The sequence below is a fragment of the Xenopus laevis genome, chromosome 8S (assembly GCF_017654675.1).
Source record: "Xenopus laevis strain J_2021 chromosome 8S, Xenopus_laevis_v10.1, whole genome shotgun sequence".
NCBI classification, from domain to species: Eukaryota; Metazoa; Chordata; class Amphibia; order Anura; family Pipidae; genus Xenopus; species Xenopus laevis.
In genome coordinates, this window is record NC_054386.1 from 74,208,006 (window position 1) to 74,226,203 (window position 18,198).

The 18,198-nt window shown below is 37.3% G+C and overlaps 1 protein-coding gene across 1 annotated transcript; it reads left to right on the forward strand.

Annotated features, from left to right (window-relative positions):
• Positions 1-267: 267 nt before the first annotated feature.
• On the forward strand, positions 268-13,927 carry ednrb2.S (endothelin receptor B subtype 2 S homeolog). The gene is given in 8 exon segments (NM_001086238.1): positions 268-395; positions 4,927-5,449; positions 5,577-5,689; positions 5,835-6,039; positions 6,705-6,854; positions 8,404-8,537; positions 9,729-9,837; positions 12,156-13,927. Coding segments are annotated over 7 exon segments (1,308 nt in total). The 5' UTR covers positions 268-395; positions 4,927-5,002; the 3' UTR covers positions 12,306-13,927.
• The last annotated feature ends 4,271 nt before the right edge of the window (positions 13,928-18,198 follow it).

Here is an 18,198-nt window from a genome sequence, read left to right on the forward strand (position 1 = left end):
CTGTTCTCCCAGGCAATATTCGGCTGCTATGATGATAGGGAATAAATCGTCTTTCCTGTGATTTGGTACAAAAACAATGACCCCTGTTTGGAAGCATCCCCCCCCCCGTAACAGTTTCTTGTATGAAAGGCACCCTGTGCTAGTCATACTTTATGTCCTGCCCCCCTTATCATAGGCTATTGGCTGCAGACACAGCCAACTGATGAGAAGCTTGAAGTTCAGTATTTAGTCACTGAGCCTCATCCAAAGACATCAGCAGTCTGGGAACACACAGCAACTCAAAGGGAAAGTGGAATTGTAACTCTCTGTTAGCAGGTCTTGGATCAAGTCAGATGCTATTTAATGGTGATGAAAAGTGCCATGAATTAAGAAACCAAGAGCTTCAAAACTGTCAGGTAATTAGAGAATAACTTTCTCTGGAGTTGTACTTCAATTGGTTTAATTTTTTTTCAGTTTATTAGGGATAGAACACAATTACTTTTATTGCTTTTTTAAAAAATGTTTTCTGTAGTTTTTAAGTCAGCATGCAGTTGCATAAATGAATATCAGTAAAGGCGCTTTTATTGCTAAAGGGGATATGACTTTGTAATGTTGAAAATAATACAAACATGACCTTTAATTTATATATAGATTTTAAACAATAAAAACACTTAGGGACAGATTTATCAAGGGTCGAAGTGAATTCGAAGGGAATTTTCGAAGGAAAAAAAAATCGAAATTCAAAGTAATTTTTTGGATACTTCGACCATCGAATAGGATACTACGACTTCGAATTTACTTAGACTTCGATTCAAAGTAAAAATCGTTTGACTATTCGATCATTAGATAATCGAAGTACTGTCTATTTAAAAAAACGTATACTTCAATACTTTGCCAACTTAAACCTGCCGAAGTGCTATGTTAGCCTATGGGGTCCTTCCCGAGCATATTTCAAATTTTTTTGTATTCGAAGAAAAATCGTACGATCGTACGATAAAATCGTACGATTCGAAGTACGATCAGAGTACGATCGTACGAACATACTACGATCCGAATACGATCGTACGAATGTACTACGATCCGAATACGATCGTACTATGCAAAAAATCCTACGAATTCTACTTCGAATTTCGTAGTATTCAATTAGATGGTTGAATTTCGAAGTATTTTCCACTTCGAAATTCAACCCTGGATAAATCTGCCCCCCTAAGCTTTGTACTAGACCTGAGCATACCCTTAATGCCTGTGTGCCTCAAATATGTCAGCTTTAATAAAGTTTTTTTTTTACTTTTGAAATATTCAGATTCCCTTATATTATTCAACATATATATTAATAATATATAATAATATTTATATATTGGGAATAGGTTGGGAGGTAGCTACTCCTAACTTTTTCCTAGCATTTCTCATGCTATGATCAGATGGGGGTAAGTCTTTCGATAACTTTTTTTTATTGCACTGGAATTGTTTGGGCTACAGGATATTCATGTGTTTAATTGAATAAAGCGTGGGAATGAATGAACCACGTATCTGTATGTGTGTGTAGGACAAACATACACAGCTTGACAAAACTGTACATTTTTCCCAGGCCCAAAAAAACTATAACATATGACACATATTACAGAAAAAAATGCCGGTTCAAATAACAGTTAGGAAAATAGTAAATAATGTGCAAAAACTATTTAAATTTCCTGTTTTCAGCATATGACGACAGTGCACAATAACTATTTTTTATTATATTTGTAATTAAGACCTCAATAAGACCTCATGTTAAAATTCTCACAACAGACAATTTATAAAAGCGCATAATATTGTGCATAATTTGTATATTATTGTTGCAGAGAACCTAGCCTGGTTAGGATGAAATGGGCTAAAAAGAGACAAAAAGCCCTTCACGTGCAAGACATGCAACTTAAAGCCTTCTGAAAATAGACAGTATTTACTTGCCTCTTGCCTTATACAGAGCACTGCTTTAACACCACAATTGAGAGTTTAACTCTCACATAAGGCATCATGGGTGGAGACATGTAAATAACTAAGGGGCCTATTTATTAAGGGTCGAATTTCAAATTGAAAACACTTCGAAATTCAAATTCAAAAAGACAAACCGAAATTAAGTCCAAGTTTTTTTTGGGTTGAATAGGTCCGTTTTCGATCGAATAGGTCCGTATTTGGCCGAATTCGAATAGTTTGAATCGAAGGAATAGAGCATTCAATTGAATTAGATTCAAAGTTTTTCCCAAAATTCGATTTTTTTTAGAGTCCATCAATTGACTCAGTAGCGTAACTGGAGGGGGGCGGGCCCTGGTGTGTGACACGCAGCCGGGCCCCGCCCCCCTCCATACTGCCCGCATTTGTCAGTGGCGCATGGGCGCGCACAGGCTGCTGGGGGGGCCCTGAGGGGGTGCGGGCCCTGGCCCGAATGGCAAAGTATGTTTTTAGAGAGCACGTAAAAGTTTCACAGCTGGAGCATTTCACAAGGAATACTGCCAATTAGGAAACTAGTAAAAAATATAGGAACGGTTTATAAGAAAATAAAGAGGAAATAGGTAATTGAATACTAAGAAAATACAATATTTAGAATTCCTCTAGATGAAAGGAATGGGGGTAAGCTGCAAAGTTTGTACCAGGCCTCTTATCCCACCATACCAACGAGTCACCAAGTAGTATTTTCTAGTCACCTGTCACATACTGTAGGTTACTACATGCACTTTATTCCATATTGAATTTGACTGTGAGTAGAGCTGTAAAGTAAGAGTACATTTCTTTGTATAGATACCTCTTTTTGATGAAATAAAAGCACACTATTCTTTAAACAAATGTGTGATGAAAATATCAGATATGAGACATTCAGCATACAATGTGATTTCAACAGACATTCAACCCAAATGATACACATACTGCTTTGTATTTTGCCACAAAAGACCAGTATTCTTGGTAAAACTAATTACCCTTTGGTGACTGCACAGAAGCAAATTTAATTTGCCTCCAGCAATGATGGTTAGCTCATGCTTATAGATGAAATATAAAGTGCATTATGTATGTTGCTAAAAATAATCCCAAAGATCAATTCCCTCATTGTCTCAAATAGCCAAAATAGACTCATATTTGTCTTCCCATTCATGTCCACACTTCTCTATAGAAAGAAAGCTAGTGCTGCTAATGCCACATTATACATATTAGACATATTTACTATATATCCGCAAGTTACTTGTTTTTAGTGTATAAAAATGTGTCAGAGACCATTATGTTTTGTTAATTAGAAACTTTTGTTATTTAAACAGCAGACAATCTACTCAGCACAGTTAATAGTGCAATTCCTGATGTTTAGACATAGGGGTTGATTTACAAACACAGGAGCTAAATTGCAATTTCCAATTGGTTGCTATTAGCACCTGTGTTCACCAGTGCTATACAAACTCTACAATGTTATGTTGGGTCAAAATCAAAAACTTGCCCATGGTTGGTCAGTTATTTCTTAAACCTTTTTTTAGATCTATCTTTTACCGCTCCACAGAGAATAGCAAAATCCAAGGTAAAGATGCTTTTGGATGAGATGTATCAACCTCACTGAAAATATATGGTAAAATACATTGTTATGCTTTGGCTTAACTTTAACAGTGTTAAACACATAGAACTGCCAAAGCGATTTTGTTACATTTAGATTTAATGGTAAATTATACATTAAGGGGCAGATTTATCAAAGGTTGTATTTAAAATAATAAAAACTTCGAAATTCAAATAAAAAAAGACCAACCGAAATTTATTCAAAAAATCAAAGTTTTTTTTCCGGGTGAATAGGCCATTTTGGTTCGAATTCAAATCGTACAAATCGAAGTAATATCGTATTCTTGAAAAAACCTTAGATTTTTCAAAGTTTTTCCTTAAAACAGGTGACCAATAAGGGGCAGATTTATCAAGGGTCGAATTTCGAAGTACAAAAAACTTTGAAGTTCGACCATCAAATTAAAAAATTCGAATTCAAAATTTTTTCAACAAATTTGGCAATCCTGCGGTCGATTAAAAACCGTTCGATCGAATGATTAAATCGTTTGAATTGAACGATTTTAGCGATCGATCTAAGGATTTTTATTCGACCAAAAAACATGGCTGCTGTGATTTTTTTTTTAGTAAAATTTATTTTACTGGATCGCAAAAAATACATTTTACTAAACTAATTGCTGAAAACAGCCCAATATATATTTCTATAGTATGCAAAAAGCAGTTGCTGCTTTAATTCTGGCTGAAATTGTCAGAAATTGTAACTGCAAAAAGCGAATAGAAGCTGCAGCTGCACTTGTTAACATCAACAGATGAATTTCTCTAACATGGCAGACTATATAAATGGCCCCCGACTTTGCACAAATGCCAATATGTTTCGTCAGTAAAGTTAGAATAGGCCAACCAACTAAAATCACAGAATAAATGCCACCTTTACAGAAAAGTTTAGGCAGATTATAAATAGCACTTTCAACAACATAAGCATCTGTCAAACACACTCTGTATGAGAGTCATAAATTCAGTTGCCTTTAATTTCCTGTAATTTAGGAGAATTATTGGAACTATCATGGGATTAAACATAGAATTTTGATTTTGAATAATTTGGTTGCTGTTTGGCCACCATTAGGCTCCTATTAAAAACAATAGATTGAATGAATTGTCCACCTGAGCTGAAACAAACCTACTCTATTATGGCTTCTACTTCAAAGAAATCTAAAAAACAAAAATGTCAGGTCAGATAATAATTTTGGTGTTAATAATACTTTAATTATGAGAAAAAACCCATGATTACAACTTTGACACCTGAGCTGAAGCAAACCCACTCCATGACTTCTACTTCAAAGAAATGTAAAATAATATCAGATGAGATAATAATTCTAGTGTTAATCATGCTTTAATGAAAGTCAGTATATTTTATATAAACCTATTATTTTGTCTTCCCTACAGGGCAAATTCATTTAATCCAGAAAGGATTACCTGAAATCTGGAGACTTTTGTTTAAAAGTGATTGTGCCAAAGCACAATGGCTACCCGTTTTATTTTATTTGTAGCATGGATGGCATGCCTTATGGTTGGTGTTTGTTGTCAGGATTCCCAAACACAGCAGAATTTTCCAGACATTTCAAATCCATCTCAAGAGCTAAATCAAGAGCCAGCTCATCGCATTGTACAGCTGGATTCTATCCAAAATAATGGAGCACTCAACATGTCCACTGGCAATGTATTAAACATGTCCCCACCTCCACCATCTCCCTGTGTATCCAGAGCTAAGATCAGACATGCCTTCAAATATGTCACAACCATTTTATCCTGTGTCATTTTCCTTGTGGGAATTGTCGGCAATTCTACACTGCTTAGAATCATTTACAAGAACAAATGCATGAGGAACGGACCCAATGTTCTCATTGCCAGTCTTGCTTTGGGGGATCTTTTCTACATCCTAATTGCTATTCCTATCCATATCTATAAGGTAGGTCATTATAAATGAAGTATGGTATTACTCTTATCAAGTTCAGAATAATTAATGAACGTATCATTATTTCTTGTTGCCATATAAATATATAAAAATTCAAATCACTGTGTTTGTTTGCTTCCAGCTTCTGGCTGAGCACTGGCCATTCGGAGTACATATATGCAAACTGGTGCCATTTATACAGAAGGCCACCGTTGGTGTTACAGTTTTGAGTCTGTGCGCTCTCAGTATAGACAGGTAACTTTTATTCAAAATACTGAGTTTGTAACAATGTAAAGAAGGGAAGAGTCTGATATTTGCAAGCATTATTATATTATAATATAACGTTGCTCCTGTTTCAGGATATACATATATAATATAAATTTGTTTTACTTTTTGGCAGGTACAGGGCAGTTGCCTCCTGGAATCGAATTCGGGGCATTGGAATCCCTGTTAGGAAAGCTATAGAACTGACACTGATATGGGCTGTGGCAATCATTCTTGCTGTCCCTGAAGCGATTGCCTTCAACCTTGTTGAACTGGATTTTAGGGGGCAAACAATTTTGGTCTGCATGTTGCCAATGGAACAAACATCAGATTTTATGAGGGTAAGAAAATAATGGCATGCATAGCTGCTAAAAATGATCAGTTTATTTCATACTTTAAAGGGCATGTAAAGTCTAAAATAGAATAAGGCTAGAAATGCTGTATTTTTTATACTAAATATAAACATGAACTTACTGCACCACAAGCCTAATCAAACAAATAATTTATGCTTTCAAAGTTTTCCACAGGGGGTCACCATCTTGTAACTTTGTTAAACATCTTTGCAAGACTAAGACTAAGTGCAAATGCTCAGTGTGGCCTGGGCTGCTTAGGGATCGTCATAAACAAAGCTGCTTGAGTTCTGCATGGCTGGGAAGTAAGGCGGGGGCTCCCCCTGCTGTTCATAAGTATGATTGTTTCCCTGCTCAGCAGTTAGGGACCATCTGACAATTCCTATACACAGCAGTAAATGAAGAGAGAATTTCACTGCATACAGTCAGGTTTCTTATAAAAATGGTACACATTTTTTAATTAAAGTGTATTGGAGATAGGTTTCTTTTTCATTAAAGAAAGTAAAAATGGGATTTAATTGTTTTGCCTTTACATGCTCTTTAAATTTTGTCAGAATGTTTTTAGCACGCGGATACTAATGGGACTCTGCAACTTCTATATACAGTATGTCACTGAATGACTGTCACTCTGAAGTGAGTCTGTCCTTTCATTTTAGTTTTACCAGGAAGTCAAAGTTTGGTGGCTCTTTGGATTTTATTTCTGCTTGCCACTGGCTTGTACTGGAGTCTTCTACACACTAATGTCCTGTGAGATGTTGAGTATAAAGAATGGCATGAGGATAGCTTTGAATGATCATATGAAACAGGTATGAACTACAGGTGAGAGTGGGGTATAACATGGTCTTACGTATATAGAGCTGGTGCAGAAGTGGTGACACACATTACTAAAGATGGACAATGTCAGCTTATTGTCCATGTATGGGCCAGATAAACAGGCCTGCTATAAGAAATAACTGGCTGCAAATTGGCCAGATATCTATCAGCCATGTGTGAAAATTCCATTGGATGAGAACTGCATCTGCACACTGATACAGACAGTCCTCATCTGCAAAGTTCTTGTAGGTCCACGGTATGATCCAACAATTGGATCAGGCAAATCAGGCAATTGCGTGTGGCCAGCTTTAGCAAAATAGCTATTTTTAAGACATTAAAAATGACTGTATATGGATACTGTTCTGTACCAATATTTTTCCAAAAACTTGCCGTGCCATAAAAATAAATAGCATCTTTTTTTTATGATTCAAAACAGACTTACAGACTTCCCTTACATCCCCTTACTGAATAAATGTTGTCCTTATTTCTTTTATACTAATAACTGTTATATATTTTCATATTGATTATGCCCTCTAACAACGGCTTATTTTCATTTGAACCTGTTTTTCATTGTCCCTTTAGCTCAATCTGGGTAAAGTTATAATAGGTACAACATTTGTTCCAGAACTAGAAATTCAGAATAACTAGTCAGGTATAGGTTGTTATAAATTGCAAAGTTGCATGGATTGTATATACAATACTATAAAATAACATGCTTGATAAGCTACAGTGCTGAAACCTGGCCCTAGCTTCTGGCTTAACCTAATACATAATTACTCCATCTTCAATGTATAAATAATTATACACTAGATTGCTTTTATATTTACATAGTAACATAGTAACATAGTAAGTAAGGTTGAAAAAAGACACTTGTCCATCGAGTTCAACCTTTTTTTTTTTTTTTATTAACTACCTATCTGCCAGTTGATCCAGAGGAAGGCAAAAAAAACCCATCTGAAGCCTCTCCAATTTGCCTTAGAGGGGGAAAAATTCCTTCCTGACTCCAGAAGCAAATGGTTTAAAAAAAAGTAGGGATGCACCAAATCCACTATTTTGGATTCGGCCAAACCTCCAAATCTTTCTCGAAAGATTCGGACGAATACCGAACCGAATCCTAATTTGCATTTGCAAATTAGGGGTGGGAAGGGGGAAATTATTTTTACTTCCTTGTTTTGTGACAAAAAGTCACGCGATTTCCCTCCCTGCCCCTAATTTGCATACGCAAATTAGGATTCAGATCGGTCAGCAGAAGGATTCAGCCTAATCCTGCTGAAAAAGCCTGAATCCTGGCCGAATCCCGAACCAAATGCTGGATTCGGTGCATCCCTAAAGAAAAGTGTAGGTATACATTTTCAGAGATATGATCATTCCACTGACTGCACAAAGAAGCCATCTTTCTTTAAATACAAAAAAAGTATTCTTCCTGAGGACTTTAACTTGTTATTTTTGTATCAGGATTCAAAATGTATACATTAATAAACAAGAGACATCAAAAATGATCCTACTCAGCTCTTTATAAAATAAATATTTATTTTATTCCAGCGAAGAGAAGTTGCTAAGACTGTGTTCTGCCTGGTAGTGATTTTCGCCCTATGCTGGCTGCCTCTTCACGTAAGCAGTATTCTTAAAAAAACAGTGTATGATGGCAGAGATCCAAACAGGTGTGAACTACTCAGGTAAGCAAAACACAAAATCCCACCAATTCATGCTTTGAAAACAGTGGGTATTATCACATGATTTCTAATTCAGAGGTCGAATTATAACATGCATAGAATTATTTAGGCTTGCCAGAGGGCAGGACTACACGGGCGATTCCCCCGTGATCCGACGCGCTGTGCAAAATCGCAGGTGTCTCATCGGATGCGACGGAAAGAAGGTAAGTAATGGCAGTGTCGGATCATGTCGCATTGTTGATGTGACGCAAAGCGACTGCCACACTGAGCATGTGCACTGTCTGCATCCGACAGTTGTGTCACGTCCCATCAATGCTGCGACATGATGCAACAAATTAATTACTTACCTTATTTCCGTCACATCCGACGTGACGCCTGGCGATTTTGCGCAGCACGTCGGATCGCTGCGGAATCGGCCATGTAGTCCTGCCCTTAGTGTTTCCCACATTTTTAAATTAGTATGCATAAAACGTTAAAAGTACTTAAAAGCTTATTGCTGGATATGTGATATGAAAAGGCTTCCAAGTCAGGTGCCACTGTGGATAAATTCCATAAACAGTAAAGGCCTGTCTTACACTTATAGAGGGTCAGTGTAAGGGCTCTTTCACACAGGCATGTACGTGCCAAACGCAGGTGGAATGCAACATACTGCGTCCCACCTGCGCTTGGCGCTTACATGCGTCTGTGTGAGTACAGCCCCCTTCACATTAATTGAGTACGTCTACTCCTGCGCTCCCCTGCGGCAAATGCAATGCAGGGGAGCACACGAAAAAACGCCTGTTTGTAAGAGCCCTAAATCTGTCTCTTTGCTTCTTCTTTCTGGAATTAGTCCTGTTTCACGTGTTTTTAAACATATAAGTGGTGTATTACACCTGATGTTACCATATGTGTTTATTCTGATGATATCTCGGAGGTGATGAACTATATAGATGAAGGGGTACATATCGATTCATGTGTCATTCACAAGGTTCACCAAAAAAAACATTTATTTAACAATTGTGCTAACAAGCTCATACATATGTGTAAGGTAGCCTGTGCTTAAAATACACACTCACACGCACACACCCACATTTTCCACTTTCATAAATATTTCCATCTGTTTGGTCCCACAGGACATATCACATTGTAATATCTTATGGTTAGTAACAGATATAGAATATTTTATCAAACTATCCCTCTGTGTTTATTCACCAGCTTCTTTATGGTTATGAACTACATTGGGATAAATATGGCCTCACTTAACTCTTGCATCAACCCCGTGGCACTCTACTTTGTCAGCAGGAAGTTCAAAAATTGCTTCCAGGTAAGTAGGTATAGTATTTAAATTGTATTGATAAATGCAGTGAAACCCTATAAGCAATTACTTTCCTGCTTACTCATACTGTTGTGTTCAGATTAATAGCAGTGCATTTAAAAAGTGAATAAAGCTCAAAATCCTTACACTACCTTTTATTTCCATACACTCCAATACATTGGAACACTGCACCTTCTATTCCAAATCAAAACATGAAGAAAAATGTATCAAGGTTTTGTTATTCCTTTAAAGAAAGTAAAGAAAAGGGAACATTAGGCTGTTTCAAAAAAAAAAACTAGAGTTCTTTACAAACTCAAACATTCATTGTATAAACTGAAAAAGAAAAAAGATTTTACTTTCCTTTGAATCACTGAACTATAATTTAGTTGGATAACTGCTGTTTCTGAGAACTGCTGCACATCTGTGTTGCATGGAGTCCACCAACTTCTGGCACCTGTTACATTCCACAATTCTTCTGCATTACTTGGTTTTGTCTCAGAAACAGCATTTTTTATGTCCCCCCACAAGTTTTCTATTGGATTTAGGTCCAGGGATTAGGCTGGCCTTGCCATAACATCAATCTTGTTGGTCTGGAACCAAGATGTTGCTCATTTACTTGTGTTTGGGGTCTTTGTCTTGTTGAAATTTCCATTTCAAGGACATTTCGGCATAAGGCAAAATGACCTCTTCAAGTATTTTGATGTATTGAAACTGATTCATGATCCCTGGTATGTCATAAATAGGCCCAACGCTATAATATGAAAAATATGTCCACATCATGATGCTTGCGACTCCATACTTCAATGTATTGTGGCTTCAATTCAGTGTTTGGGGATCGCTTGACAAACTCTCTGAGGCCCCTATACCCAAAAAGAACAATCTTGCTTTCATCAGTTCCCAAAAGATGCCTTTCTTACTACGCTTTAGGCCAGTCAATAAGTCCTTTGGTAAATTGTAACCTTTTTTTTTTAATAATGTGGCTTCTTGACAATAGCTTGACTTTACATAGGTGTCTTCTAATTGTAGCAGTACTCACAGGTAACTTTAGACCTTCTTTAATCTTTCTGGAGCTGATCATTGGGTGATTTTTTGCCATTTTGGCTATTCTATCCCTTTTAATGGTAGTTTTCCATTCTTTTCCATGTCTTGGAAGAGATTATTTTTAGAAGATTGCACTATAACCAGCATGCACATGCCTTAAAGGGATACTGTGATGGAAAACGATGTTATTTTTATTTTGAACAAGCCTCAATCAATGATTCTTTTACACAGATCATCAGAATGCAATTCATGACTGTTGGTTACTCTACTACACCAACTACTAAATTGTTTTCCATGCAGAAATAGAATTTCTAACAAAAACAATTATCAGTTTAGTAATGTCAGAGTGCTATTATTCTGAACACAATTGTATATATATATAAGTGACTGTGTATGCTTGAACATTTACAGTATTTTGTACATTAAAGAAAATGGTTACTGGAGCCAGAGCTCTTACGTAAAGCCCAAAACAGTAAACAAGGATTTGAGTGGGGATGTCAGATATGCCTGACAATGCCCGCTGGAGACCAGTTGGGGTGATAAACACTCGTTTGGAAGGTTAGAATAACTGAATCAACAATGTTTTTTTAAGACTCAGTTATAAAATGAAGCCCTGAATAGATTTGGACCTCAGATGCCTGAATCCAGAGTTCAAAATCGGTTGAACGAGGTAGAGGTCATGCATTGCTGCCTACAAGGGATGACTTCTCGATCTACCCATGAGTAAAGCATGTAGATATGGGTTAACCATTGACCTCAGCTATGGTGTCATCCCACCAGAGTGTGACCATAAAAAAAAATTTGTTAAGAAGCCCAACTCACAAAGGTCAATGACTACTCAGAAATTATGTATTCTATTAAAACATCAAAGAGAAAAGTTCTGTTGGGGATATAAGCATAATTTTATACCTAGTTCTGAACAGAGAAAAAGTATATAGATACCATTCAAAATACTTGATGACAGTGGTCACTGATTCACATATTCACAAATTTTTCACAAACTGGGGATGATATTACAATATCAATTTCAAAGCCTAGGAAAACCAAACTTGCTTGGCATCCCAGCCTAGCATCTGCAAACTAACTGGGGGTCAATGAGCTACTAATCTCATGTTTGTGAGCTTTAAAGCTCTCATAAATCTATAATGATCTTTATCAAGGATCAGGATGTTTCACTTACTATTTGGTTTGTAATTTGTGTTTCCACATTAGCATCTTGCATAGAAAAGAACATTTTCCTCCCTGCTGCATATCTAGAAATAAGTGTTTTTTTATTTGTCTCGCAGTCCTGCCTTTGCTGCTGGTGCCACAGACCAACACTTACCATCACACCCATGGATGAAAAAGGTTCTGGTGGAAAGTGGAAAGCCAATGGGCATGATCTAGTCCTGGACCGAAGCAGTTCTCGGTTATCTAACAAGTACAGCTCTTCATGAAAAATCTAATAGCAGGCTATTAGTCATGATCTTGGAATGAACACCCAATGTTTCTTCTTGACCTCAGTTCTGTTTAGTTTAGTGTTTCAGAGCTGTGACAAGCAGTTTAATGACCTGCATCCATCCACCACAGAGCTGCATTTTGGGAAATACATTCTTCTCAAACTTCAAAGGACTCTACTGTTTATATGATGTTTATAAAATGATTACATACTGGGACACCGCCATACAAGCTCCTTATGTACAGTATCATGTTATAATCATACATCAAACTGACAAATCTGATTGGACAAATATCATCCAAGTGACTGGATCACTAGAAGTATTGTTGACCTGGTTGGTATTGAATCTACTTATGCATAAAGTGTTGAGTGTATTTGTGGGTGTGTATGAGAGGAGAGAGATACAGTTATAGAAGCACTTATTAAAAAGCATATTTGACCAATCTTGCCAATTCCACAACTGCTTTATTCTATGAACTGCAACTCCCAGTTTTCTTGCTTTATAACCTGTAATTCTTTATTATTGAACGTTAAAACCTCAATCTGCTGCCGAGGTAGAAGGCTGTTAAGGGGTAACCAAACAACAGAGCTGGATTTTGGCAGGATAGTAAAGTCTTCATGTGCAGCAAAGCCTATCAAAGCATTTTTTTTATTGGAAAAAGATGTCACAATGTCATATATAAATGAAGTGGCATTTTGGGACATGGTGAGCAATCTGAGCCAAATGTTCAATGTAAAAAGGTTTGATATGTATCGCTTTGTTTGAAGTTGTCTATTTAAAAAGTCTGCTCTATTTTTGTTGTGGACCTTATAACGAGCTATGGCTGGCCTTGACCAAGAACCAAAAAAATGCAGAGCTTAAGCCCAAGTGTGATGAAAACTTGAGAGATGCTGAAAAAATGAAGGGCTGGAATGGATGAACTCAATGGATGAAGTCTCAATGTATGTTAATTGTAACACAGCAAACATAAAAACAATCTTTTTTAACAGATACTAAAAAGTGCAGCATATGGCCAATGAAAAAAAAGTATTCATAAAGCCAAGAAATATAGTAGCACAGAGGTACCCAACCGCAGGGCCAAGGACCAGTAGTGGGCTGTGGGCTATGCCGAACTGGGCACCTCTGGTCATGGCTGCTATAATAGCTGCAAAAAAAATTAAAAAGCCCACAAATACCTGCAATCCCAGATCCCTGATGTCACCATGACAACAGCAATGATGAAGCCCTGGAAGCATTTTACTGATCGCCTGAAGGACCAAAATACTGTTTGGACGGTAGCCTGAAATGCTCCCACACATGACAGGGATTATTCTTAAGGAGATAAAATAGTCACTTTACGTAGTACACAGAACGGTGGCATGCTGCATAGTTGCACATACCCTCTGCATATTGATCATTGTCAGAAAAAAAAACATTTTTATACAAGGGCTCAAATTCCTAGATATGTGCTACTGTCTATAGTATGTGTAGATTTGATATGTTGTAAATAGATGTATACCAAAAGTATTTTGGACAAATTTTTGTAGCAGTTACTATGATATTAATGCAGTTTGTGACTTTCCCTATCAATAGACCAATCATTGCTTTTCTTTCTATTATTAAACAGCTTAATACCTGAAGTAGTGTACATTTTTCTGTCAAAATCCATTCTTGACCTGCAGCCACATGTCAGTGTTGCCTAATCTGGCAGTCTAACTACAGACACGCACAATAGATACTACATGACTCAATGAAAAAGAAGCAAATTCAGGCAAATGTCTTTCAAAGATTTTAGGACAAGGAGAAGGTGCACACCCACACTCATTTTAAGCAAGTCTACAATTGAATAATATTTGGAAGCAAGCTGCCTTGACCAATTATAGGTTCCCATGCTGACAGGCTTGGCTGAGGTTCTCAATTTAATATAAACAGCATAGTTACTGCACTGTTCAACTTAAGAATATCAAAAATACCATGGTTTGCAGATAGGCATTCCAACCCTCACTAATATGTAAAAGTACAGATGTTCAGATAATAAAACACATATACAGCCAGCCTAAAACCTTACTTAGAGGCCCTTCAAAGGTAATTTAATTCATCCTTTGATTTTCCCCATGGCTGTACACTAAGGGGGTTATTTTTGTGGTCAGACTTTTAAAGGGGAAAAACACCATTGTATTGTAGAAAAAAAAACGTGTTTTTCGAGATTTATTAAACCCCGATGGTGTTAAAAGTCTAAATAAAGTACTCCAACTCAGACCTGCCAAGTTCATAAAGAAGTCAATGGCAGATGTCCCATTGCCATTTTGAAGATATCCTGATCTGTGCTGGGTTTCGTTCAATAATCTGAAGATTTCATGGTTTAAAGGTATAAAATCCGAAAAAGTCTCCGGTTTCGGGTGTTAAATACGAAAAAGTTGCAGGTTTCAGAGACAAATCCGAAAAAAACGTACGGTTTGGATTTTTTTCACGATTTTATCGAGTCTTTTACCGCATAAGAAATATTCATGGAGATTTATTGACAAATAGGGGGGGAAGTCTGTGCGGATTTGGTCAGAGTGGTTGTCAGAGAATAGGGAGAAAATTAAAATTTTGATAATAAAACAACTAATTTAAATCTCGATAATGGCAAACTCAACGGCTTGTCCGCAAACATGTGTGATATATTTGCGAAGTGGTAGACAACATAAAATAAAACAGTCTAGCAATAGCGCAACTTTAGGGTAAGGTCACACCTGGAGATTCGGGGAGATTAAGTCGGCCTGCGACCAATCACCTCTTCTTTGGGGAAACTAATCTCCCCGAACTGCTTCCCCCTGTCTTGCGGTGAGGCAACTTCGGGTGACTTCGGAAAACGAAGCTCAGTGAGTGCTATGCTGCAGGTGTTTTTTCATTCTAGCAGGCGAAAGCAGTTCGGGGAGATTAGTCGCCCCAAAGAAGAGGCGATTAGTCGCCGGGCGACTAAATCTCCCAAACCTCCAGGTGTGACCTTACCGATAGAGAGCCAGCCCCCTTCTCCACACAGCCAGCAAGGCAGAAGGCAGCTTTTGCCAACAAACACAAGGCTTAACAGTTGGTGCAATCTATTAAATTACAGTATGCCAGATACACTCTTAATCCACTTTTTAACTCTTTACCTTTTTCTTCTATCAATATACTACTTTGTAAAAATTATTAAATCAATAAAAAAAATTAATCTTTGCTCTGCAATGAAACAGAAAATCTTAAGTAGTTTTGGCAATGTTAAGTCAAAAAAATTGGTCTGACCAAATGTTGGACCACAAATAGGTCTTGAATCCTTGAAGCTTTACGATGGTTTTAGTTACTGTTTGACTAATTGTGACATTTTTTAATAGACCCATTAAGTTCATTATGCTTGCACATCATATACTAACAACCCCTTGGCAATGTTGGCCAGTTGATCTCATTCATTACTCCCTCACATTCATCAGCAGGTCCTTGTTAATAATCTTGTGATGTACCCGAGGCTCTCATCCATCCACAATACAGTCAATATTTAAACCCCTCTGATTTACTTATTTCCAGAACAATAGGAAATATGTCCCAAAAACTACTGCTAAGAATACTGTTCTGCAATAGTCCCTCTTAAATAAGGATAAAGTGTTTTCCCAAATTCCACTTTTCACCTGAAATGAGCATGGATATATTACAATACTATAAAAAATTGTATTTCAATATAGTTATATGCACATGCCCAGTTATCAGATTGTCACTCCATTGCAGCTTCCTTTTGTTCTTTGTATCCTTTAATACTGGTCTGCAAAACAGCAACATAAAATATAAGTTAGGCAAATGTTGCAGCGGCATACTAATTTCACTACAGAAAAAAATACACCATAATATCTAGTATTACTTTTACCACTACAACCAATGAAACAATGCTTAACCCTTTTCCTGCTGGGTCTTTCCCCAGGGTATTCTGCCATTATAATGTACAGTATCCTACATACTGTAAAAAAAATACAAAAATCGGGGAAAAATCGGGACAAAATCAAACCTGTCCGATCGACCAAACGACTGACCTCCGCCGGACGAAATATGTTGGGACTCTCCACACACGGTCCGAAAATCATACGAATCCTCGATTCGTACAATAGGATCTTTGTGTCTATGGCCACCTTTAGGTTAATGAAGTTGCATTGGGGACGTAATGAGAGCAGTGGATTGTGGGAGTTGTAGTTCCCACGCGAATGTTTACACTTATAGTTAAAATAAGTCACGTGACAACTGCCCCTGTCTGAAGGGAAAGTAAAAGAAAATTGCCTCTATATATTGCAGTAATTATTTCTCTTTTTTAAATGACTGCACCTACACGTTAAGAATGTGCGCAGAATGAAACAGTTTCATTTAATGTGTTAACTTCAAATCTTTGCGTTTATAATGTAGAAATATCAGTTATTTAGGTCTCTTCTTGCATAAAAGCTCATGTAACCTTGCAAATTTACATCTCATTTAAAGGACCAAAAGCTTTGACAGTGAGTCATTTGATTTGTCCTGTACCTATATAAAGTTTTTTCATAAGGCTAAGTCATTTGATTTGTCCTGTACCTGTATAAGGCATAAGGCTAATGTCCTGCAGTGCAATCCTGCAAAATGTATTAGTTAGAAGTGTGTACCTGAATTTTTAAGTGATCTCATACTCACCAGGGGTGACCAAAAAAAGTAGATCAGGGGGGGTACAGGGGATACTGTTGTACCGGGCCCAAAGGGGGGCACGGCTGTGCTTCATTTTTCGAAATATGAAAGTGCCGAAGTTGTGACGAACCTAGGGTTTCCCCCAAAGACCGGGCAGAGGACTGGGGCGTGACGCCGCAGAGGCAGGGCCATGATGTATAGGGGCGTGGTCACGACACGGAGGGGCCGGCTGGAACATCGATGGGCTATGACTAATCCTTAAGTACTAGCTCTCTCATAGAAAATATGAAATAAACTTGTACCTTTTTACTTACATGCATGCTTTGGGAATATTTTTTTAGAGATATGGCTGTACCTCTGTTTGGCCACTAGAGGATCCCAGCGTGCGATAGTAACCTTTACTGTGCTCTTGATCTAAGGTAACTATATGCATTGATGGATTGTGACCTATCTCTTTGGTCAAATTGGGAGAGGCTTTGATGGCAGGAGGCATACCTCACAACTGTCCTGTTTCCGGTGGGAAGTCCCGATTTCGACAGTTCAGCCCACATTTTTTATTAAAAATGCAAGAGCTTCTCTTTGATCTCCTGCACTGACTCCAAATTAAGATAGAATGTTTCTGAACCTTAATTAAATAAGAGGCTTTTGGGCAGAGAGATCAGAATATTCAGGGCATGCACTTGCACAATTGTAACTATTTAAAATAAGCAGGGGAGAACTTTGACTCACAGCTTTAAGGGTTACTTCATCTTCATTAGCAAAACGGTTATAACATGAAATATGGCCCCTAAAACGCTCAGAAATGTGTTCAAACGTTCACAACATGCCAAATTTTGTAAAATGGACGTGATAATATGGGGCTGTGGCTATAATGGCAGTGGTCGAAATTTTCAGTAGATCTTTTTGTCCCTCTTTCCATTTTTTAAGGGGCAGATTTATCAAGGGTCGATTTTAAAAACTGCAAAAAGACCAACCAAAATTAAATCGAAGGTTTCTTTTGGCTGAAAAGGTCCGTTTTCAACTGAATAGGTAAATTTTTCGATCAAATTCAAATCATACGATTCAAAGGTCCCCCCCCAAAAAAACCCTAACATTTTTCAAAGTCCAATTGACTCCAGATCTAGGAGGTCCCCCATAGGCTAAAACAGCAATTCGGCAGGTTTTAGATGGCGAATGGTCGAAGTCAAATTTTTAAAGAGACAGTACATGATAAATTTCGAAATTCAAATTTTTTTTTAATATTCACTAGTCGAAG